Source organism: Artemia sp. Qi Xiang Cuo, chromosome 19 (assembly GCF_049724085.1).
Source record: "Artemia sp. Qi Xiang Cuo chromosome 19, ASM4972408v1, whole genome shotgun sequence".
In the NCBI taxonomy this organism is placed as follows: Eukaryota; Metazoa; Arthropoda; class Branchiopoda; order Anostraca; family Artemiidae; genus Artemia; species Artemia sp. Qi Xiang Cuo.
The window spans coordinates 60,494,790-60,519,947 of NC_142812.1; the positions used below are offsets into that span (position 1 = coordinate 60,494,790).

Below are 25,158 nucleotides of genomic sequence, written 5' to 3' on the forward strand. Positions count from 1 at the left end.
AAGAAGTTTCAATTTCCATCAAGTCTTTCCTTCAACCTCCTACCTATTCTCCTCCTACCTCCTACCAACCATCCTACTATTCGGGGACGACCTGTTTTTGGTTTAGTCACAGATGGTTTGTCGAAAAAAAGATTTTTGGCAATCTGTCATCCTTCATCTGCAGAACGTGTCCTACCCGCCCAGCCTTTCTTACAATATATCTCTAAAAAGCAGGATAGAACCCCCTTTTCGTAGAGCTTACTGTTTGAAATACGGTAATGCTGACGGTACCTAATAGCATCCGTACAAAACATTTTACAAATCCGTCTTTTCGAGTGGCGACGTTTAAGAACCATACTTGACCAATGTCACATCTGTTGCTTCTAAAAAAATCCGAAGTCTGTTAAGACAACATTGTTGTTGTCTTAACATTGCCCATATACGCATAAAGCATTGCCCATATAAGCATATAAGCATAAACTATTGCGTATTTGTTTGTTTTGTTTGGTCATTTCTTGACTTGCCTTATTTGTTGCTTTTAAATTTGTTAATCTGAACTTAGGAATAGAAAACAAATGTACATATCTTATTCATCATAATAAAGACTATAAATACATAAATATATATATAATAAAATATTATATATATATAATAAAAGACTAAGGGGGGGGGGGCTTACAAAAAATCAAATAATCAAACTGTATAATCAAAAAATTTATTTGTGTGCATTTTTCTACGTTTTTCGAGTTGGACAATTTTTTTCTTTTTTTTTTGGGGGGGGGGGGGGTTAAAACCCTTTAACCCTCCCTCTGGATACGGTCTTGAGCATAATACATTTTTATAGTTAAATGAATACTTGCACAATTACGGGAAAATTTAGCACTGATAACGATTCATAAATCAAAAAAATTTAAAATGAGGATCTAGAAATCAACTTCTTTTTACTAATCGCCTAGGAAAAATCCTCTGATCCCCTTCCCCCGCCTCAAAGTCTGACAATTATGCATCTGTGGTCACGTCCACATTTTAACCCCCTACAGAGCTACAGTTTCAATGGTATGAGAGGCTCCAAATAATGAAGTAACTTTTTTGCGTTCGATCCCTAAATATTTTTGTGGAAAAATAGGAGAAGCAAGGAGAGAGGCGATCAATGAAACGTCCTTTCCTTAGTATGGGTGCAGTTTTCACATACATTTACACGAATCTGTGAAAAAAAACTTAAAAGACATAAAAATTTTAGGCACTCACTACCCCCTTGGAAACTGTTCGAAATAATTATCTTAAAAAGTAACTGCTCATAAATGTCAAGAGAACTGGATGAGCTGCCTCTGACTTTTTTGTTAGACGTTAATTTGACCGTTTCCTTGCACAAAGGGGTATATATTTTCAGCCAAATCGTAGTGCCTCGTAATCATCATAATTAATGTAAACTCTTAGATTGTAATTGAAGAGAAGCAATGAGAGTTGGAACATGCCATGGATTAAAAAAGGCAATGCTGTTAGCGTCCAAAAGTCTAAAAGCTCAGCACACCTTTTCGTCGAAAACGTGAGTGGTCAATGTGCAAATTTATTGCGAAAATTCACTGACCGAGTTCGGTGTATTTCCCTGTCATTGACATCCCCGCCAGTAGACGGTGACCCACCCTTGCCCATTCGTGGTGCTGATACGTCTGTCAATTTAGACCGAAAAAATACTGTATTAAATATGAACTCGCTTGACGGTGATACTAGTAGTGATGATTCTGATAGCTCTTCGGATCGTACCCCCACACCTACGGGGTCACCGTTAGCCTTTGACCCCTTAGTTGATCAATATTCTGTGGATTGTAGTGCAAATATTAATTTATCTGAAACGCAGTTGGTTGGTATCCAGAAAAAATCTGAAAGCGTGTCGCCAACTGAAAGTCCAGCCAAAAAACTAAACGAAAATAATGAAGTCCAAGAAGATATAACTGTGAAGTCAGGCTATGATACAATGGACATGCCGTTTGAATTATGGACTCTAGGTGGCAATTGGTCTGTTGTGCCACAGGACTATGTATTTCCTGCTGATCAGCCACGGATTATTGAAAAGCAGGATGTACTAAGTCAAATTCCTACGTGTGGTTATGAATATTTTACGGGTTATATTCCACCTCCAGAACATGGCGGTGAAGCCTCTATGTCCAGTGATAATCTCGGTGAAAGTGATACTAGTCAATTTGATTGGGTTGATAATCCCTTATTAAAAAGCCGTCCTCAAGTAGAAACAGTGGTTAGTAATGTGGTTGATATTCCCAAAAACTTATCTCACGAGCAGCATGACTTATTACAAGCAGCGTCGCCTAATGAGAATAAGTTTTTGCAAAGAGTTCGTAAAAAGACTAGCTGTGATGTAAAAAGCGAAGTAAATTCACTTCTCCAGATTCCAAAGAGTGACATCGGAACAACAGAAACGTCAGTGCTTCAAACGTCTTGGCTTGACGAATATCCATATCATGCACTGCCTCCGCCTAAAATAAATTCTACCAAATCAATTAGCCTTAAAGAAAAGGCTTATCCTTTCGTGAATACTACAGCCTATTCAATAGATGTAAATGCATACATTGATGTTGAGCCCCAAGACTTTACTTATGCTGAGTATCCACTAGCCGCGGACTTGTTAGGATCTTACCCGGTGAAAGATGTATATAGCTTAACTGCCAATCCTGCAGCTCCGTCCTTACCAGTGTTGAAGTCGGTAATAAAAAAGAAGCCAAAGTCTTCACAGAAGACGAGTCACTCTGCGACGGTAGTTTAAAATTGTCCAGAAAATACTAACCTTAAAAAGCATGCTCAATCTAGCACGTTTTTGCATTGTATCGTTTTTACTAACAATCCACAGCTCCTTTAGTACTTAAGTACCAAGAACAGTAAAAATAAAATCTGATTCTTAGAACTAGTTAAGTGGAAGCTTTCAGTCATTCATATCTTAAAAAAAAGAAAAAAAGAATTGGGGTTCAATTCTAATGAAAAAGACCTCTATATGCAGCTTTGTAGTTTTGGTAGTAATGGATGCTAAAATAAAAAAAAGAGGAATGTGTACAAAAATCAGGGAACAATAAGCTAACAACTTATGGCACAACAAACAGCTTAAGAAGGAGCTGTTCTTCTTTCAAACTGTAGTTTTTAATGGGAATCAACAGATCATGTTGAATTCCAGGTTGTCAACCTGGACGCATAGTTATTTTGACTTTGAACTATTTTGAACAAAATGACTATATCAAAATTTTGATCGGATTCATATGGGGGAGAAGAGGGCAAGGAGGGGGCTGGTTGCTCTCCAATTGCTTTTGACTATAAAAAAGGGAACTAGAACTTTTAATTTCCAATCAAATGAGCCTTCAAAGTTTATAAACCCCCTTCCATAAAAATTTGTACGTTTTTGAAAAACCTTGAACGAACTTGACGACTGGCTAAAAAAAAAATTCTAGAGGTATGCACGTACTTTTTTGCGATATATATATATATATATATATATATATATATATATATATATAATATATATATATATATATATATATATATATATGTATATATATATCCCAAGGTTTTGAAAACATTTTTGATGTTTTTTTTTTTTTTTTTTTTTTTTTTTACAAAATACTGTTCTTCCTAAGAAGCGGTAGTAGAACAACAAAGCCAGATTCAGTTTCATAGTGTATAAAATATAATGAACATGAAGGAAAATTTGATTATGCACAGTCACCCCCCCCCTTTCGAAAACCCATTAGTTATTTTGCTGACAATCCTATTTAGATTTCGTTCTTCTGAATTTGACTTAGAGGACGTTAGGAAGATCATTGTTTGCTTGACTGCAGAAAATAACTTTGTATGAAACTGAGCGCACTGAACTTTGCAAATTGACAGGTGTGGTTATGCTCTGGCATGCTCTTGATGTTATTTGTTGTTGTTGTGGAGTTGCTTTTAGTGCTTGAAAGCATACCATTTTCTGTTGTCGTTTATTTTTCAGTCATACCATGGTTTTTACCATTGCCGAAAAGCTTTATTTTAATAGCCTCTTTTGACTTTTATCAAAGAGGAGTTTACTGTCTTATAATTCCGCGGCCGAAAAAAGGGCTCTGATTTCGTTGGTTTATGTCTTGCATATTTTATGACGCAGCCACATTATTCCTTGTCTCTGAGGAGACACATAAAACCATTTTCTGAAACTCAGATTGGTATTAACACCTTCTGTAGAAAATATAGGCCAGCAATAAAAAAAGTTTTGAATTGTAATATTCTTTACAAGTAAGTCCCTCTGTTTCTCTGTGGTTAAACAATGATTCTTACAATTGAGGTTATTTTTATGGTATTCACAAACCCCATTGGTGTGGGGTGTTTGGATTTTTTTTTTTATATTTATTATTAGAAAATTTTACCTCTTTGCGTTGTTGTAGTTGTCACCTAATCCTAATAAATCATACATTCAGGAAGCAAAGCTCACAACTTGTAAGAACTAAATCACCTCTTAAAAAAAGAAGGAATTTACATTAAAACAGTGCTACTGTTCTGCTACGAGGATCAAGACAAACTTTGCCGATGTCCAAGTTAATCTCAAATGCGAACTTTATATCTTATATGATGTCCCCATCTCAAGTATTGTCGAAGGATCAAATGCACTACTACAACCCAGATTGGGAATATACACAGGTGCACTTTCAACACCCCCCTTTAATTTTTTCCTTTCATTCTTTTAAAGTCGTCCCCCTTCTCATGGAAAAATGCGGTATATGCATCTGGTCCAGGTACTTTGTAGATGAACTGATCATTTGAAATGTACAATATCCTACGAAACTAAGCACTAAACATTTTTCTTCGTCTCTGCAATTCTTTTGTGGAATATTTTGTAGAGGCCCTGTGGCCTATTTGTTTTGCATTATATTATTATTATTATTATTTGATATCCATATTAAAGGCGGAAAATTTTTATATTTAAAGTGTTTATCGTTGCTTCTGTGGTAATAATGAAAATGATTAATGTCTGTCATGTTAAACCGAAAACTCATATTATTAGACTTTTTTCACTAAGCGGATAAATTCTTGAAGCAAATTTATGCATGATTCATTCTTTGTTTTTGTTTCCCTTTTTTTAGCAGGACCTTAGTTTTTATGCGGGTCACTTTTGGAGTAATAATTTTGCTTTAGATTCTTTTCTTTTTTTTCATAATAAAAAAGTTTTAAGAATTTTTGCAACGGTAATTTCTGAATTAAACTGCGATGCGATAAAGGAACCTAGCATGAACATAATGTCTTCCCTTGAAATTCAGGTCCGAAATAGATGGCAGAAATTTGCTTTTTTTGCTCATTTCTTGTATTTTTCAACAATTGGTGTTTGCGTATTGACAAATTGCGTTAAAAAAAGAAACAGGACTTACACCTACTGAAGTTCAAAGAAGAAAATTAGGTCGCAAATATGTTTCCAGGATAAGCAACAAATCTTAAGTACAAAAAAAAAAAATAATAATAAGATAAAAAAAGATACTAAAACAACGCGGACTTGGGAAGTAAATATCGAGCAAAGTTGAAAACAAAACGAAAAACCAGGAAATAAAAGTTAAATGAAGTTAGAAATAAGAGAAAACATTCCAATTACGAGGCGCTTCCACACATTGGGTTCTGTGTTAACAAAACAAATCGTGTGCAGATAGAGAAAAAATGTTATTGTAAAAAGAAGAAAATTTAAACTCGTCGTTGCAGTACCTAAGTTCTTGTGTGCTTGCTTCACACGCTGCGACGTTTATTATTTGAGCTCGTTATAATTACTGTTGAATGTTGGATTCTATTCAACTGCGGGGTTAACAGTCGTGGATCTTCCGCACTGTTGCATAAGAGCTTCTCTTATCGAGCTTTAGTAAGTAAAATGAGCAATAATTGGTCTTCTAATAATTACCCAATAATCAGAAACAATTTTACATTTTTATGGAACTTCTGTGAAACAGTGTGATTGGTTCACTGTGGCTTATGAAGGTTTAATGTGAAAATGTAACATCCTTAGAATATTGTGCCTAATACAGAATAAGTACCAATGAATGTTCACAAGCGGCATTGCGTTAATTCAAAATGTCTGACCTCACACTGAACATAACACGGTACGACAAAAAGAACTTGGAATGGTGCCAATTTGTCCACCTTCGTTCAGCCCTTGCATCTTTCCCAGGGAAGACCATCTCTTTTAGCGGTATTAAAACATTCCTAACAGAGGGGGGGGGTCAAAAGTGGCGACGTCTTACGATGAAGTCATACATATACCTATGCCCAGTTGTATTGGAAACTGCTTAGATTTTTTTTTTTTTTTTCGTTAATATATTTTGGTAAAATCTATGTTAAGTATTTTTAGGCAAATATTTCAAACTAAAATCAATCTTCATTTTAACAAAGCGAAGGAAACCACGTTATTACATTTGATTAAACAGATGTAAATCAAATGATTACGAGCCTCATCTACGAAGCAATGTAATTAAAACGAAAGGAGTACAGTTGTTTACTGCAACCAAAAAGAACTTTTAAAAATCAGAGATCTTAGAACAGTTTTTCTAAACAGCTTCCGACATTTTATATGAACCTGACATATCATGGCACAAGTTTCTGTGTTTTTTCATCATTCACCAACATGTAGCTTGAACATAATAAGCTTGACCTATACTAATGGAATATGTAGCGAACTTTAGTTTTGCGACACGAAAAGTATTATAGTATCCTCGTCCATGGAGAAGGGGACAGGATAATCTGTCCCCTAATCCCTGAGTTTGCCTTTTAACCCAATAGAAAGTATGTGAGAAAGTTCGTTAAAATTATGAGAATTTTCAGTTTCTTGAACAAATCCACAATTTTATTTACTCACCGGACCGCCTCCCCTCCTATGAAGCAAACTTGAGTTCCGTTTGATTTTTTTGACGTTCTGGATTGTATGTTTAATTTTTTTTCTTCGTTCTCCTTTTATTTTGTTCTTTTTTTCAGTTAGTCACTTTTTTGCGCCCCTGACGCCATGTTCAAAATATAAATTCTTTTACTACCCCCAAGCCTATCAAGGTAAATAATAGATGAAACATATTTGTCTCCACAGAATACCCCCAAATAATGTGAAATAAACCCAGTTTAGCAGTATTCCTGCAAAGAGAAATAAATTGCAAGGTTACAGGAATGCTAAAATTGGGCAGCATTGTCATGATTTACTATAATTGTTAAGTTTTATCTTTCTGTTAGGCCACCCGACCTGGCCCTAGACGGTTGTCCCTCATCCGTATCCTCTCTTTCTCTGTCTCTCATTCTCTTTTTCTTCCTCTGTCTTTCTGCGTATTTCTCTTTCTCTCATCTGAACAATATGCCAAGGCTGACAGACTAAAATCCCAATGTTGTTCTACTGGTGCATAACAATCTCAATTATATTTTGAGGCAAAATGGGCCGCATGGTTCTTGAAATTATTAATTCTAGTGTTAAACAACCAGGGATAAGTTTATGAAGTGCTGACCAAACCGGGATTAACGGTAGATTGTTTATTTTAGCAAATCAGTTTTATTCTCATAGCGATAAGTATGATCGTAACTAAGGAAATGAAAAGGATAAATATTCCTCACTGTGTAGAATAAAATAATTTCAATTTGTTTTTTTTTTTCTTCAACCTTTGAAGAATACATATATTTTGAATAGATTTCTTTTTAAATTTTCTCTAATGACTATTTGTATGAATATACCACGTGCAAAATTTTATTTTTTATCCCATGGAAAGACTTGGTATAATTTGCTATCACCAACAATGTTGGACCAACAATACAGCTGTTTGAGACCAAAATGTACGAGGTTAAGGTAATTTTCTATTACCAAATGTGTAGCTAAAAGGTTGCTTCTTGTTGGTATATATCAAAGAGATCTTGGGATCCCACGGTTAGGTCTCTTATTTTGATTTCGGTCCAGGTAAAGCGAGCCGAGTCTAAAAACAGAGCTGTAAAAAAGGAGAATATAAAAAGGAGATAATTGTTCCCTGAATTAAAAAACTACCTTTTTGAATACACTTTTGGTACATTTTCGAATTCACCGATTATTGAGATAGCTAAGAAATAAAGATAGGCCTACCTTTAGAATCAGAATTTCATCCTGGACAAAATATAACATTCATTTCCATTGCAAATTTACTTCCCCCCCCCCTTCCTCCTAATGGTCACATGTATATACTGAATTGTATATATGCGATGAATTTTCCGTCGTTTTGATAAATCATTAAATCAAATTGAAGAAGTGACGTATAGAAAATTCCGTGCATATATACAATTCAGGGTATATATTTGCCCGTTAAGGACGGAGGGGGTAAAGTAAATTTGCGACGGAAAGGAATGTTATATGGTACTTGTATGATATAAGCCCTAACTCTGAAGTTATTCATTCATTGACGCATTATAGAACAGGTTTTTTTCGTTAGTTTCTTTCAGCTTAGCGTGAGACAAGACAGAGAGAAGTGACAGGATAGATGAAAAATATATAATTTGGGCTATATATTTGCACATTACGGGGGGAGGGGATAAAGTATTTGGACAGTGTGAAGTTAGAAAACAATTCTCACTACATAATATGCAGAACAATTGTACCTAAGACATTAAGCATACAGACCCGCTATACGTGTAATTTTTGACGTGTAACAAAGCTGTGAAGTTATCAGCACAACGAAGTTTTCAAAAAATTCGAAGGTTTCAGAATCGTGCATATCATGAGCAGATTTTTGTACAGAGAATCTGATGTCATACCCTTTGATTGACTCATCAGAGGTTTTTGTTCAGCTTAAAAAAAGTGTATTGCTTCGTTCTAAATTTGGTTTTCTTGCTGTCTGCCAACTATAACTTCAATTTGAAACTGGTTCCATCTAGACAGTGGCTGTTCTGGCCTCTCGTGCACCTGTGTGTTGCTAAGGTTTTTTTTTTTTTTTTTTTTTTTTTTTTTTTTTTTCTGTGGTAACCATAATTCCAATTTCACAACGAGTTTCCGTCTCGACAACTTCAAATTTAGGGTATATTTCGTCTGGATGACGTCATAATGAACTGAAAACCAAAATGGACATGGATAGGGGGATTTGATCACGCCCTTGTCCTTGGTTGGTATGTATGCTGGCATTCAAACGAGTCACAACTAACCAGTCTAACATACTTATCATAGCGATAAGTGCACTGTGCTAGAAACACGGTGTATAAATCTATGGTTCTGGTTTCTTGGGACATTTATCCGATTTAATCGTTTATTTACCCACGATTTTAAATTCTAGTCCTGACGGCAAATGATAAATTAAGTGAAGACAATACAGTGATGCTATTATGAGAATTCCAGCTGGTATGTGGGATTGAAATTGAGATTCTATGGAGTCTTCTTACAGTATTTCTTGTAAAAGAAATGGCTCATAGGTAGAATTTGAGATCCTAGGCACAGTGCTCTAACCCTAACTTCTTACCCTAACTATTACATAAAACTTATTTTATTATCCCTCCCCCGCCCCCCGAAAGAAACTCCTGTGAACGTGTCTGACAGAGAACCATGGAATTTTACATGTGAGCGGGAACTGATTGGATATTTATGAATGGACAGACAGGTGTCTGGACATGTAAGTCATAACTAGGCATGCGTGTGAACGCTGTTTGATTGGATTGTATTATGCAAAATTATGTTCAAAGCTTTACTCAAGACTCCCTCCCACCAAGTTCTTGTTTCCTTTAAATCCAACCTTAACTTCTATTATCTCCCCATTTGAGGACGTCCTGCTTTTTGTTTGACCCGATATGGATAAGAAATTAATATAGGGCTGTTACTTACTACCTTTCCCCTTACCCAAAAATCACGGGCCATGCTTATTAGTTTTCCTAGGAAGCGTATTAATGTTGTTATTATTAATTATATTCTTATTATTTATTAATTAGTATTATTTGATACATTGAACTTAGATATTTGTAAAACCGGGGTTTTGACTTTTTATACTCAATTCATCTTATTTTTTGTTTTTTACTTAAACGTAAATTATTTTAATTTGTACTTATTGTTACTTTGATAAATTTCTGGTTGAGGGGCTTCTTGTTATCTTGGAAAGAAGCAAAGCTAGGCGAATGCAACTTACGGGAATGAATCCTGGGCCTAAAATGTACTCCGGGGAGGGGGGGGGGTGTATTTTGAAGCTACTATCTCCACCCCTTCCTTATCCCAAGGGACTAGAAGGTCGCATATATGACAGGTCAGTCTAAATTTTGACACAAAACATTTTACCATAATTTGGGTTTCCAATCTCTCTTTTTTTAGATGCAATTCCTATTTTTACAGCAAGAATTTAAGTCATATTCATATTTTTCTAAATACAAGAAATGCTCGTAGATATTCAAATATTTAAAACCATGCAAGTCAGGATTGAGCAAAGGCGTGAGACTTAAAACACGTCGCTTGCGCTTTCGTTTGAGCAGTATATCTGTTTATTAAAGATTTACCCTTATTGCATAAGGTAGGCAAAGTCCCTCATCTAGAATTTTTCCATTATTTTAAATATTTCATGTAGACCTTTTTTTTTGTAGAACAAGAATTTTAACCTTTCTTTCTCAGTTCAATTTTATAATTCATAATTATTTCGCAACTTGAATAAGTGTTACGATTTCCATTTCAGTTCAACAGCTATCGCGTCAAAGTTAGTTGAATTTTAACTTCGTAAACTTTTCAATACTTGCACTACCATTTGTTGGCTGAAATGCTAGTAACTTTTAACTGGGGGATGGGAAGAATAAATCGTGGAATAAATTACAGAATAGTATAAATTGACGGGCCAACAGTTTAAACAAAAATAACATATTGTTGTGATCAGAAATGTGATTAGAATAACATGTACATTATTTGCATATCCAATTTTCTTGTAAATATCACGTATGTTTATAGAACCTACTTTGCTAATTCCTTTCCCTTTGACTATCATTCGAAACGTCTCAATGCATTTTGGTTGTTTAAAAAGTTATTGCTACCAAATTACATCTAAATTGCGACCGACTTGGCCATAAGCATGGGGACTATGGTTAAACAAATTCTTATCGTCTAGTCCTATTGTAAGCAAGCATAGACCGACTCTTCAAAATATTCGGACTTTTTAACTTTTATTCTCTCGGAGTCAATTTAAGGCCTCTGCTGAAGTCAACAGTAATTCTGGAGCCAATGTCAAGAGTAACTCTGCAATTCTTTCTGTTTTAATACTGAGATTATGTATTTGCTTCTTTTTTTTGTTTTGCTAAAAATTGCCTAGGCCAAGATACCAAATACAATTCTGTATCAGTGCTACTACTTACGTCTTTTGTGTTTATTTCGAAACTCCCTTTGGTGTTGCGCCTGGGTTGTGCACCGCTTTCCCCTATCATATGTAAAAAACAACTTTGTAAGGTTGTGGGTTTGGACAGGGTAGCGCGAATCCATCTTACCTTGACATATTGTGGTAGGCAGTTCATTATGATGCTATACAGCCCGCGCCCTTAAAAAATTGACTTGTCAGCCATTAGTAAAATGTGTCATAAGGGTTATAAGTAGAAATATACGTAATTTATTCCGTTTTAATGCTGATGTTAAGTGAATTTTGCTTTCTTTTCTATTGCTGCTATTAATTACATAGGTTAAGATACCAATTCAATTCCAAATCAGTGCTACCATTTGCGTCTTTTTTCTATTTATTTCGGTAATCCCTTCGTGTGGCATGTTGGTCTTACGACGCCTTTCTCTGAAATGAATTTGACCATGCGCCTTCTTTCTGATTGATCTGTATCTTCGATGTGTCTGATTGGTGGCTCTACCTTCGTTGGTTCGATGTGATTGACTCCTACAGAGCTCAAGGGCACCGTCGATTGAAGATGATGAAGACGGACATTTGATTTACCACACTGGATACATCATCCGTGATAGATGTTCGTGTCTATTCTATTCACAGTGACAACTTTTTTACATTTTAAAGTTTCTCTGTTAATACTTTTTTTTATTCTTTGCTAATTTAAAACCATTCGTCTATATCTGTAGGGGGGTTTAGGGTTCTAACTCTACTCCCTTAACAAAAGCTAGTAAACATCTGTCAAAGCTCAAAGATTGATTATTATTTTTGTTCCTTACCCATCTTGACAACCCCTCTTTCTCATCCTATTACTGTTTTCAAAAAAAGCGATTGGGTGGTTTTAGTTTTGGCTATCAGAAGATCACAATTTAAACAAATGTGAAGTATTTTAGGTATATTAATCGGTTATTTGGTGTTATTTCCAATAGTAGAAAATTGTTCTGGGTTAAAGGGTCTTTTTACATACCTATAAGTTTTCAATTGGATTAAACTTTAAAGATTAATACAAATATCTGTGGTAATCGGGGTTTTTATTTTTTCCGGGTTTTAACTTTCCCCTATTTCTGTGAAAATTATAAAGTAATTTGTGAGTGATCAGATGCAGCTATCCATGAAATTGGAAAGCTGTAAGCTAAGAAGATTTAAAATGTGTATGTCTTACATATTAAAGTTTCTTATTAATGTCGTTTTTAACTTCCTATCTTCTTTTTCTTGCTAGCACTACTTTGTATTATTATTGCTTTCGCTACTATGAGTTAATACTCATGATAAAAACATTAGGATAGAGAAAGTAATCTATTTTAGTAACTGCTTGTATTACTGTATCCTGTTCAATTATTTTGACGAAGTTCCTCATTTCTTTTTAATAAAATAATGATAATAATTTGGGTAGAAAAATAATGTAGTAACTAATATATTTTCTTTATTATTATTTTTTTTTTACTTTGGGAAAAAAGTATTCCTGACTAAATTTAAATGGAGCATGCGTGTTCCGGAAAGATTCAATATATTTCAATTTAGTTCTGGAGAAAATTGATAACTTGGAAACTACTTCTTCTAAATATTTTAAACTGATGAAAAAAAAAAAAAAAAAAAAATCCATCATGGTTAGAGATATTTGTTCGATTGAATCGGGTTTCTAATATTTTCTATTTGATCTTTTTGCAGACAAGGTTCAATCAACCCTCGGTGAAGGTACATTTGGAAAAGTTGTAAAAGTTAAAGATTTAAAAAGGTATGTAAATTATGTGCTAGAAGCAAACATTTCATTTCCCTTTTTTCTCTTATAATTAATATTTATACTAATTGCCTATAAGGATTCTACAGCTGTAACTTAGTCTATTTGGTCGATGGAATTTCCAGCATATCCTTTTTTTGTATCACCATAGCCTGTCAGAAAAGTTTAATTTTTAAGGAACCTCATAATAAGGTTTTTAAGGAACTCTCAGTGGAAAAAAAGAAGAAAAAAAAGGTTAGGAATGGTAGGAAGAACAACAGGCCCGTTTTTTAGCACTAAGATTTTACATCTAAGATCTTACATCTTTCTGCAAAGATTATGGTTTTTTTAACTAATCTTTGTTCTAAGATCTCACAGCTCACTGACGTTACCAAAATGTGTTAAGGATGCCACTTTTTTTCCATATAGAACAATGATGACAGAAGTTTGATGATATACTCATCATTGTTCTCAGACCGCTGATCAGAGCAGAATGAGGAAACAAGTTTGCACAAAAACGACAAAAAGTGTTAGATCTTTGTTCAAAGATTTCACTTTTAAGCGTTTTCTGACAAAAGATGTAATATCTTAGCACATTGATGTGTGAAAAAACGGCCCTAATGAAGAAAGATGTTGGCTAACCTCACAAGAGAGGATTTTCAATGACGTAATGCTGCTAAATTTGTTTTTATACTTGAGTCGATATTGGATGGGGCTCACGAGAGATATATTGTATACCTCTGTAAGAGGAGGGGGAAGGCAATAAAAATAAAGATCCTCCAAAGTCATTGATGGTCCATAGGGCATCAAACATCAGGTCCCGTATTGCCGAGCATGCACAAGTGAGGGGGAGGGGCTAACGGTTTTAAATTCAGTATATTTTGGTTAGAAGTTAAGAAAGGATAGGACTTCATTAGTACACGACTTTCAGAAGCTGAAAAAAAACAACCGAATTCGTGTTGAAACTATATTAACTATATTAGAATAACTACAAATATAATTATAACTAAACAAAACGAATAACTATATTAAAATAAATGAAAATATGAATCTTAAAGCATAAAATAATTAGAAAATAAGTAAATATTAAGTAAAGAACAACTGATGCCAATAAGTCATTTAAAAAAAACAAAAAAAAAAAAAAAAAATTAAAAAGCTAGATCTCAAACTTTGTCAGAAAGAAACAAAAAATAAGTGACAGTACAAGAGACATAATTAGACGTGTTAAGGTGCTCCCTGATATCGGGGATGAAAATTTCTTCGAAATATTCAAAGTCAATTTTCGGTCCACTTTGTTCGAAACTAACAAAGTGGACCCGCGAGGAACTTCGGACAGCTGAGGAGGCGAAGTGGCGGGTGGGGAATTCTAGTAGGGTTTTAAACTCTGTGAAAAATGTCCTTAGAGCCAGTGTTGAAAAGAAAAATAAATTGAGAATTAAATACCCATCAAATTAATGACTCAATTAGCTATTTTTTCGACTACAGAAAGTTCTTTTTTACTTCGAAATTTTCGGTTTTGAGGTTTGCCAAAGTGAATTTTAAGATCTTTAAATGTTCCTGAGTATCGTCCCTGACCAATATTTTATGCTTTATTCTTTTATTTTATTTTGAGTTTTTTGCAAGTTCTCTTTTTTTCCTTCGAGAAAATCCACATTTTGAGAAAGTTTCAAATTTTTACTTTTTACCGTTATTAAGATGAAGACTGATGGATCAACACAAAAAAAAGTATAAAAAATGAAAGCTGCAGTATTCCTCCGCTATATATTATAGACGTAAGATAAGGATTGCTCTTGGAAATTTTCGAAAATAAGCATGTTGGAGAGGCATTTAATTATTTTCTTTAATAGTTGCAATTAAGAGTTTATTCCCCATCTTTATTATGAGTTCTCTAGCATTATGTCCAATTGAAATCAATAATTTACTTAGCCACTGTCACACTTGTGAATAACAACAATATTGCGCACAACAACAGCGCCGGCAGTATATCCTGTGCATAATTTGATGATTTAGTCTCTGTCCAACTCATATTCAATCCTATCGGGCCACATAAGTCACAGATGTTGATATAATCAAAATCACACACGATTACAGCACCAATTTACGTACCCCGTTCGGAATTGCTGGAGTTGAACATTGTTTGATCTTCAAGCATAAAATTTATGTTTGACCAATCAGAGTTAAGATCGAAGGCATTATTTTTTGAAATTGGAAAAGATGGAAGCTAGAAATATCATAAGACTTGGTATTATCAGGCAATATTCTGGAACAAGTTAGTGTTGATGCAGGGTTGTCAAACTTAGATCTAGCCATTTCAGTTTTCACTTCTACTGCACAAATGTAACGTCAACGAAGAACGTGAAATATCCATAAACTTTTGCTCTTTTATGAACAGGTATAACTATAGTGTGGATTTTGTATAACTCTGGAATTTCTTCTTCTTATATTTGGGGTTATAGGCTCTACCATTGCAAGCATTTAGCCCTCTTAATGTTTTCCCGTTTTCCTGCTAGGAATTAGAGTGAAACTGAATACTGCAGTTGTGGATATCTTGTTGAATCTCTTTTGTTTCTTAGCACCTGATAATCAGGTTTACAGTTTTCTACAGTTTTTGGCAGGGGTGATCAACCAGTTTTGGTTTTGCTGAAGGTGCTAGCTTGTAGGATTTAGCGCTAATTAATGGGCCCCCTCAAAATCCTAAATTATCCTGAATCTTTGGCCAGTTCTTATTTAAATTACGAAAAAAAAATATCATTGCCACCCCCCTCCCCATCAGATAACTTATCATTGACCCTTCCTCCTCGGGGAACTTCAGACCTCCGTTTTGCATACAATCCCAGTGGACTTTGTCTGTCATGAATCAATCCAAAAATATTGGTAATCCCTATTGTGATTCCAGTGGGCTTTCCCAGTAGGCAAAGCTCATTTGAATTACCCTTACTCCATGCCTATCTACCTTAGTTCTGCCCTAGGATGGATGATAGACTATCTATGAACAAGTGAAATGACATCCTTTTTATACAATTCTGAAAAAGGGTTATACCTGCTTTGCCTCTCAATGAGACTATCTGTCTTGGCTTTACCACAGCTAGCCCTGGCTTGAGGATGACTTAATCCCCCACGGTCTTCTGGGCAAGGGCTGCAAGCTATGAACTTTTCCCATTGTTTCCTCTCAAGTCTTTCGTTACTTCCACCAAATTGATTTTAATTAAAAAATCAACGAAAAATGTACGTGCCTGAAATGGTCTAACAACTGATCTCAAGATTGATTTCTAACAACTGATTTAACAAGTGATTGACAACAACTGATAACAACGGAAGACCTGAAATACCAACTGGTAACTGATTTCTAACAACTGAAGACCTGAAATAACAACTGACAAGTGATTTCTAACAACTGGTTGACAACAACTGATAGCAACGGAAGACCTGAACTAACAACTGGTAACTGATTTCTAACAACTGAAGACCTGAAATAACAAGTGACTTCTAACAACTGATTGATAACAACTGAAGAGCCGAAATGGTCTTTAAATAAAAGCGAGAACAACCTTAGCGGGCCTTCTTCTTGGGAAACCAGCCCTGATTACAAATTTTCTGAAGTAGGGGGCCAAACCCAAAAATCAGAATTGATTTACTCCGAAAACTCTAATGGCCCCTTTCTGTCTGAGAATATGGCCTTGGTTAATGTTTTAGTCGTGATTGGTACGACTAATGGTTAATATTTTTCTTAGTTGTTCTACAAAATCTTGAGTACCAATTTGTATAATTAACTCTCCTTCTGTGCCTAATTAAGGTTTAGTAATTGATTTGTAAATTGTTGAGAAGCATTCATTAGACATTCATAAAGAGATTGGTTTTACTAGAAGAGCTGATTAATTGAAAACGGAAGTTTTTCAGTCAAGCCTTCCAAATTTCCACCGTATTTGGGCTCCAGTTATCGGTAATGAATGGTGCGTTATTCAGTATTTTAACCTTTAGAATAGTGTCAGAGAACATGCTTCTTATTTTGGTATAAGTTAGTAATTGGAAGTAAGCAATAGGGTTTTGTCCCCCCTCCCCTATAGGTATAATTTTAGGAGGGACAAGGGTGCTATGGCCCTGTACTTCTTGAAAACTTATGGCAGGGTCTTCTTAACGAAATAAGAGCTATCTGAAACCATTGCAGATGCCAGATTGATTGATGCCAGATTCCAGATTGATTGGAGACGAAAGATTTTTAGTCATGCTTTCTAAGTTTCAATAATTTTTTAAAGCGATTTTCGCTGATGAAGTTGTTTAAATTAGTTTACTTCTTTTCTCATTGAACAAACCATACAGCCAAGGGCGTATCCCGGATTGGGGGGGGGGGGCTCGACGAAAATAAACTTAGAAAAACGGATCAACATTTGTTTATATGCATTTTTGTTACGTTTTTACGAGTCGTGGAATAATTGGGGGGGGGGGGTTCAAACCCGATACCCCTTCATCCACTGGATCCGGCCTTGCATACAGACAGAGCTTTATATGTAATTTTGGCGAAACTAAAATATCATTTCGAGAGTATTTTTACTTGATCTAATTGTTGACATATTTATTTGAGTCTGCGAAATATTTCCGATCATAGAAATGTCAAACTTGAACAGAGAACTAGTGTTTGAACATAAAAGGCTATAAAACATGCCTGAAGTGATAATAAAATGTCACTTCTCACTCTTGATAGCTGCCAAAAGGTCGCTACCGATATTTTTTAAGAGGGAACGAGCCTCAAATATTTTTTGAGGTTAGGTGAGGCTAAGGTTTGGAATAAATCTTGTATTTGTCAGAAAATATCATATTTTGGGATATTAAATTTTTTTTTGTATATTTTTTTCTTCTGAATAGGTACCAGCAAAGTCCCTCTCTACCGTTCCGTGTTGGTGTCTTGATATTTACGATATATTTATTTACCATATATTTATCAAGATGTTATAAAATAGAGTTTTAACTTCTTTCGTATATTTGATCTTCCAGTTAGGGAACTGCTAAAACCCCCTAATGTAACCCTTTTGTGTATATCTTTGCGCATTTACTGGCAGCGCGAAATGGACTTCGCGGAAAAATAATTTTGAATTCTTGGATACAAAACGGCTATAGGCTACTGTATGAGCAAATTCATTCATTAAGTGATAATGCACTACTGTTTAAGAGACAGAAGCACTACTGCATATTAGCGAGTCCTCGCTAAGTCTTCATAACTAATATATTGTAGATTAGAGAAGTATGTAGAGTGGGGGGCTCGGGACCCAGTCCCTCCTTCAATCCTCCCTCCTCCAAAATTTTCTTGGATTTCTGGGATTTTCTTGTTCAAATCATACTAAAGTTTGTTTCTTATTACCTCCCCCCCCCCTAAAAAGAAGTGTACGTGCCTGTTGCATACATCCATAAATAATGTTTGGTAATGTCACTTGACAGAGAGAGAGGGAGAGTTTAAGTTTTGTTTTTAATTTTATTAAAACTGAAATTTTTTAAAGTTTTAGAGATTGAGTTTGGCTTTGGTAGTGATTAAGACTGTTGAGAAGCAGAGAAAAGCTGCCAGACTGGAAAGAAATGTTTTTGGAAAAGGGGGGATGGGAGCTTATCCCTCCCCCTCCTAAAAAAGCATTTGAAGACCTAATAAACAAAGACCGATTGCTAGATCTAAATAATAGGTGATGTAAAGTAACTAAGAAAAATAAACCAGCTGTCAAAACGATTAGGCTATGTAGTTATTTGTTTAATTAGACTAATCTTTAATTTAATTTTAGAAGTGGCGTTTTGGCTTTAAAAGTCATTAAAAACGTTGAGAAGTATCGGGAAGCTGCCAGACTAGAAATTAACGTTCTGGAAAAGCTGGAAGAAAAAGACCCTGAAGGAAAAAAGTGAGTTTAATCTTTTCTTCTCGTTTGGGATAGCGTTCAAACAAGGACGTACGTAGTGAAGGGCCTTCAACCACCTTCCCCTCAAAATCCTAATTTTTCTTAAAATTCTGGATGTTTCTTACTCAAATTCTGGATTTGTTTTATTTCCCCCCCCCCCCAAAAAAAAAGTGTATGTACCTGTGTTCAAGAATTTAGGCTATGGGATGTAAAATTTTTATATGTTCTGAGAGGACTTTAAGAAGACACAATAATTGACGAAGCAAAAAATAACTAAATAACGAAAATAACGAAAAAATTTCTTTTTTTCTTTGTTTTGTATTGATTCAAATAAATATATGAATGTATATTTAAAAATTTATAGTAAATGCACAATTGCTTGTAAGTATAAAAAAATATAAATATATATTTTACCATTATAATTGGTAAATTTCTGTTAATCCCAGCCAACCCCAAATCTTCAACTCTGAAATATTCTTGTAAAAATTGTACAACGCTTAAAAATTTGGCAAGTGTCCGTAAGTCCCAGTCAATCACTAATTTTCAATTTCTTCTATATACAATTATATAATATCTATATAATACAATTCTTCTTGGGTTATATAGCGATTAGCTGAAGTACTTATTTCCCCATAAATAAATATAGTCGATAGTTTTCCTGATCCTCACAATAGAGTATACGTTGTGATTTTGTTGCTATTTTTATCCGATGGCTAGTGTATATTAAATGTATAATATAATAACTGTATAAGAATTTATTTATAATTTTTTCTCCAAGTAAGTAGGATTTATGTGTAAATATGTAATATACAATGAATGTAATTTATGTGCAAATATTTGTTGAATGTGAATAAAAAATACCAGTATATTTAATTAATACCAGTATATTTAATTAATACCAGTATAATTAATTAATACCAGTATAATTAATTAACATACGAATATACATTCTATGGTAATTGTAAATAGTGTAGAAGTTGAATAATGAATATAAGAGACAATTGCACAAAGGTAAAATGCATTTAAGCCAGGAGACCGAGCCACCTCGCCACTGGTGTCTTTAAGTGCCACAGAGTTTCTTTTTCCAGTCTTCTCGGATGTAACCTCCAACGGATAACAACCACAGCCAAATGTCAGCTGAACCAGTTTGGATAAATAAGAATAACAACATTATCAAGTGCGTTTTAAATTTATGTTGGAGTTGAAGGATAAACAATAAAAAACAACACGACGACGTTTGTCATCGCTTCTCCTGCTCTTTGTATCAGGGTATAAGTAATCCTACCACATACTCGTGGCTTTTAAGGGTATAAATCCTCTTTGATCTTTGACATCAATTTTGTCTAAAATCCTGAAAGCAAGTAATCTCTCTGAGTAGGTAAATAATCATGGTATAATATTTTTCATGTGCAGATAACAAAATCTTACCCCTCGATAGAATCTTCTACTTCGAACACCCAGTAGCGGCTTTGGCCTCTCTTCCGTCCGGGCAAAATCTTGATTAGTGCACCCACACCCCCCCCTTTCTCCCATAATGTTTTCAGGCCACGTTTTGATAAAAATTTTAATTAGCACAATTATTTTCAGTTTATTAATTAATTAATAGTTTATTTTATTATTGATTTTTGATTTATTATTATTTAATTAGTTATTTTTAATTTATTTTATTAATTAATTAACAATTTTTTAATTATTTTCATTCACTAATTGCGACCTTTACTTTATTTCTATAAAAATACAATATTATAACCGTTAAATAATCTATTTGAAATTTTGTGTCTCTAAAATTTCTGCGCCCGGAGCAAGTGCCCCATCTGCCCCCTCCCCCTTCTAAACCACCTCTGGGAAGTCCCCAAATATTTTTTCGTCTCTTTTATAAAGTCCACTCCAATGATCCACAGGCTTCCCGCTCTTCTTTTTCCTCTTTGTCGACTACTTCAATGCAGGAAGTTCATATTTGTGAATCCCCACTAAAACCAATACCAATTGAATTCTAGGTTTTCTTCAATCCCCCCCCCCCCCTAAAGGAAGCACTAACTGTAGTTTTTCACATTCTGACTTGATGGAATACCAATATAGGTTTGTATGTTACCCCCCCCCCCACTACCTCTGTCAAGAAAGTACAAACTCCGAATAACTCCCTATAGACTAATGTATTGCTTGGAATTCGATATTTTTGTCTTCTCACTAGAGGGAATATCCAGGTTTGTTCTACTCCCCTCTTTTCTCCCTAAGAAAATACAAACTTCGATTAGTTAATTACCAAATGTTTATTTGCTGGGGATTCGATCTTTATGCATCCTCATTAGAAGGAATACCAATTCTATATTTGTGCTACCTATCCTATCTTGGCACACTAAAACCTAATAAAGCCCTTGATTTTTTACTTGCTATTCAAAGTAGATTGGTGTCAATTTCTCGTTTTTTGAAGGACAGTTCGTTGTCCTGACGCTTAGAATTCCTATTTTTATTATTCATTTGCAAAAAGCGTGCTCTTCGGATCATTCCAAATTTGGTTCGGGATGAAAATATTCATTGCTAATGATATTCACAAAACCCAAAAAATTGTTGCCAAGTAAGAGGATTTCCTTCAAATAGGGCAGTAGTGTTTTTGTGTCACTGCATAAATGGTTTCAACATTTAGACTTTTTTTTACCCTTTCAAAAGGGATTTTAATTGCACGATGATCAATGACCCCTCCGAAAGTATGGGTGTGGCAATAAGGTTTTTTCATATGTCATTGTACCGAAATATTTGCAATTTCAGTCTAGGCAATTGTTGCATGAAGTCGCAAAACCTAAGCTTTTGGCTAATAGTATCAATGACGTTGTAGAAAGGTGTCCAATGTGTACTTTACTCACTCCCCTTCTTAAAGTTAAAGTTTCTTAAAAATAAATTCCCTCCTTTTAAAATCATTGGTGCACATGTATAGAACCCCCCCCCCTCTACAACCTCTGTTAAGGTATGGTTGTAATAGATGTTATTTTGTATATGAATGGTTTTTGGGAAATTTGTAGGTAGTAATATAATAGGGTGCTACAGCTAGGAAAAACCCCAAATAATAGTTCCTTTTAATTTAAAACAACAGTAAAAACCAATTTTAGTTTTTGTATGACATTGCTTTAGTTTTTGACTAATTTTTTGTTGTTGTTGTTTATGTGGTTTCCAATTTTGATTTTGCTTGATATGAAAATTTCAAGTTCATCGGTATCGAAAGAGATGTATATATTTTATGTTTCAGGCTTTGTGTTAAAATGCTCGATTGGTTCGACTTCCATGGACACATGTGCATTGCATTCGAGATTTTGGGTTTGTCTGTGTTTGACTTTTTGGTAAGTCTTTCGCTTATCAAGTTTTTTTCCTCTATCTCTCTCCCCATCTCTTCTTCTCTCGTCTATTCTCTTTGCCCCTTCTTCTCTCTTTCTGTCTTTCCTTCTTCCTCGTTCTCTTTTAAACTGAAATGGTGCAAAGCAGAATCTCAAAAAGGTGTCTAGGCCTTGTTTTCTTCAATATTTTAGATGCCAGAGAACTGAAATTCTGAAGAAGATGGACCTTATCATTACAGTATTACCATTAATATCGTTGCTAAGAGAATCGCTGTATAGTTGCTAACCCGATTTTGTATTTGTAATTGTATTAATAATTATATTAACATTAATAATTATATTATATAATATAATAAAAAAATTATAAAATATTTTTTTTTACAAATTTTATACTATAATATATAATATTATATAATAATTATATTATATTAATAATCACATTGATAATTTTACTTTGACAAATAGTTAAATCGTAGAAAACCAATAACACGGTGCCTTTTCGCTGTTGCTTAGAAAGGGCATTTTCTATTTTTTTTTTTTCGTTTTTAATGTTCGTCTTTTTATATTATCTTGTGGACTTTTACCCATGTTTTTTATTCTTATTCCTGAACTGAAAACTGAGTGGAGGTCCCTTTTTCTGGTTTTCTCATATTCTAAGGCACTTTAAAGTAGTTAATTCTTTACGCGTATCTGTCTAGTATGCGAATTCGTAGCGCGCTTCTGATACTGTAATGTAACCATTTCTAAAGGTTTGCGCTCTTGGAATAAATCCTAATTCTTGGAATAACACTAAATCTAGAAATAACATATTTGACCTACTCATCTTGTCCGTGGGCCCTAAATCATCATTCCAGGCTTTATTCAGTAATGGCCATTGGAAGTTTCCCAAAACATTAGAGATAGAGCCAGAATCAGTGGAGCTGTTTCACGAGCCTGTGGGATATCCCAGATAATATTGGGATGTTGTTACTGATCCGTAAGGGAGACTGCCGTATTTTAATTTGTGTGGTTTTCTATACATTTATAGGAAACTGCTGAGCACTGAGGGGACACCCCTCCCTGGCTTGAGTACAATTTATTTTGTACTGTCATTGCTTACATTTACAGGTATATAAAAAATAAGTTATATATAAAATAAGTATATAAAATGCTTTTTTTTTTTATAAAATAAGAAGTCGTATTTTAGTCAAAGTTAAAAGCCGTCGCAGAATTCAGCGGTATTTCTTGAGACTTTTCATCTTCCCAATCTAAGGAAGGGCCTTTCCCCCATAATATAAATACCCTAATTGTAATGCTATTACAGTTAAAATACACTGACTGCCCTAATACCCTGCTGCAATCAGATATATTTTTTTAACATTTCGATTTAAACCAGGGAAATCAGCTGTGTTGCGCATAGTCATAGGCTATCCTCGGACATAGGGGGGATTTGGGTAATATTATAGTAATGTTATTATAGTTTGTAGTTCAGAGAAGAAAGTAAGCTAAACTGGGCTAATTTATGGTACGGGAGAGAAATAAGATGGTTAAAAAAGAAACGAAACATTTGATTCCCCATTTAATGTTTTTTCCAAACATAATAATTACTATCATTGTATAAATATAATTATATCTAAATTTGTTATGTTAATATAAAGACCCTTGCTCTTGGCAAAATTACCAGTTGCAGACATTTACTTGTCGTGGCTTAATCTATCCATGCAACTTAATGATGCAAAGAGTTTGAAGCATTGTGTGATTTTAATGACATTACAAGCAATTCACAGTGACATGGTCCGTGATAATTTTGGCAAAGCTTAGTTAATGGGATTAAAGTCAAGTTTCTAAAGTTGTGTCGAATGATGTAGACTCAGAACATCTTGAAGATGTTATTGAAAAGATACGACCAAAAAAAAAAATCCTTTTTGCCAGAAAGATCTTCCGAATAGGTAAATTTGTTGTTTTTCCCGTTTTCTCAGTGAACATAAAAAAAATGCATCTTTCAATGAAAACATCCTCAAAAAAGGTATTCTTTAAGTCTAGGGCGGGGGTCCTCGATTTACGTCTTTGACCCATTATCGTAGGTTAATCACATAACTTTTTAAGAAAATAATTTCTGGAGAGACAAATAACCTCTGCCTTTTTAGAACCTGACTGGTTCTCATGTATGAAATCTTCAGCAACAAGCCAGTAAAAAGGACGAACCTTTTATAAGTCACAAGATTTTTTACAAGTACTTTCTCTGTTTCTCTTCTTTTTTTAAGCATGTCGCGATGACCTCGTCCATGACAGCTTCGAGAATTTTTTTTTCACAGGACTGTATAAGTAGGCTATTATAATGTATCGAATAATAGGAAGCCTGAGCACCCCTGAAATATGTGTTAAGAAGGTATTATCACCGATAAACAGAGAGTTTATTTATACAAATCTTGTGATTCAAAATTGTTTGTTTTCTTTGTTGGTTTAAAATTCCACGCTGAAACTAATTAGGTTTTAAAAAGGTTGGGTTATTGGCATACGGGTAAGGGATACCGGGATGACGAAAATATGTCACCGACGTAAACCAACATAATTGAAGCACAATTTTGACCTCAGCATTATGGGAAAGTCATCTCTTTTTTCTCTGACATTGCCTAAAGGAATATCCTATTTTGATGTATTTTGACTTTATACTATTATGTATCTAAACACAAGTTTTATTCTGAGTTAAGGATAGACCTCCCCGACGAGGTTTATTTCTTGTAAGGATTCTATCATAAGTTACACTTACTGAGGTATGACCTCATACTTAGTACTGCTACCCTTTCCGAGCTATAACCTCAATCTTCAGTTGCAGAATCAGATTTTATGTTTGTTACATAATATGAACAATTGTGAAGAAGAAAGAAAGAAGGAGGATAATTTCAGCCAGTAAAAAAAGGAAGCACAAAAGTAAACAAAGAGCAAAA

At 34.4% G+C, this 25,158-nt stretch overlaps 1 protein-coding gene across 3 annotated transcripts in view; it reads left to right on the plus strand.

The window, feature by feature from the left end:
- The window catches only part of LOC148941074 (uncharacterized), a 60,964-nt gene that overhangs the window by 10,900 nt on the left and 24,906 nt on the right, over positions 1-25,158 (plus strand). Inside the window, exons 2-6 of one of the 3 annotated variants that reach the window (XM_089104784.1) lie at positions 1,417-2,749; positions 11,817-11,895; positions 12,984-13,050; positions 18,795-18,908; positions 22,147-22,237. In XM_089104784.1, the coding sequence (XP_088960910.1) occupies positions 1,451-2,749; positions 11,817-11,895; positions 12,984-13,050; positions 18,795-18,908; positions 22,147-22,237 (1,650 nt within the window). In that variant the 5' untranslated portion in view covers positions 1,417-1,450. The remainder of the gene's footprint in view (positions 1-1,416; positions 2,750-11,816; positions 11,896-12,983; positions 13,051-18,794; positions 18,909-22,146; positions 22,238-25,158) is intronic. The other 2 variants (XM_089104785.1, XM_089104786.1) reach the window with 2 other exon arrangements.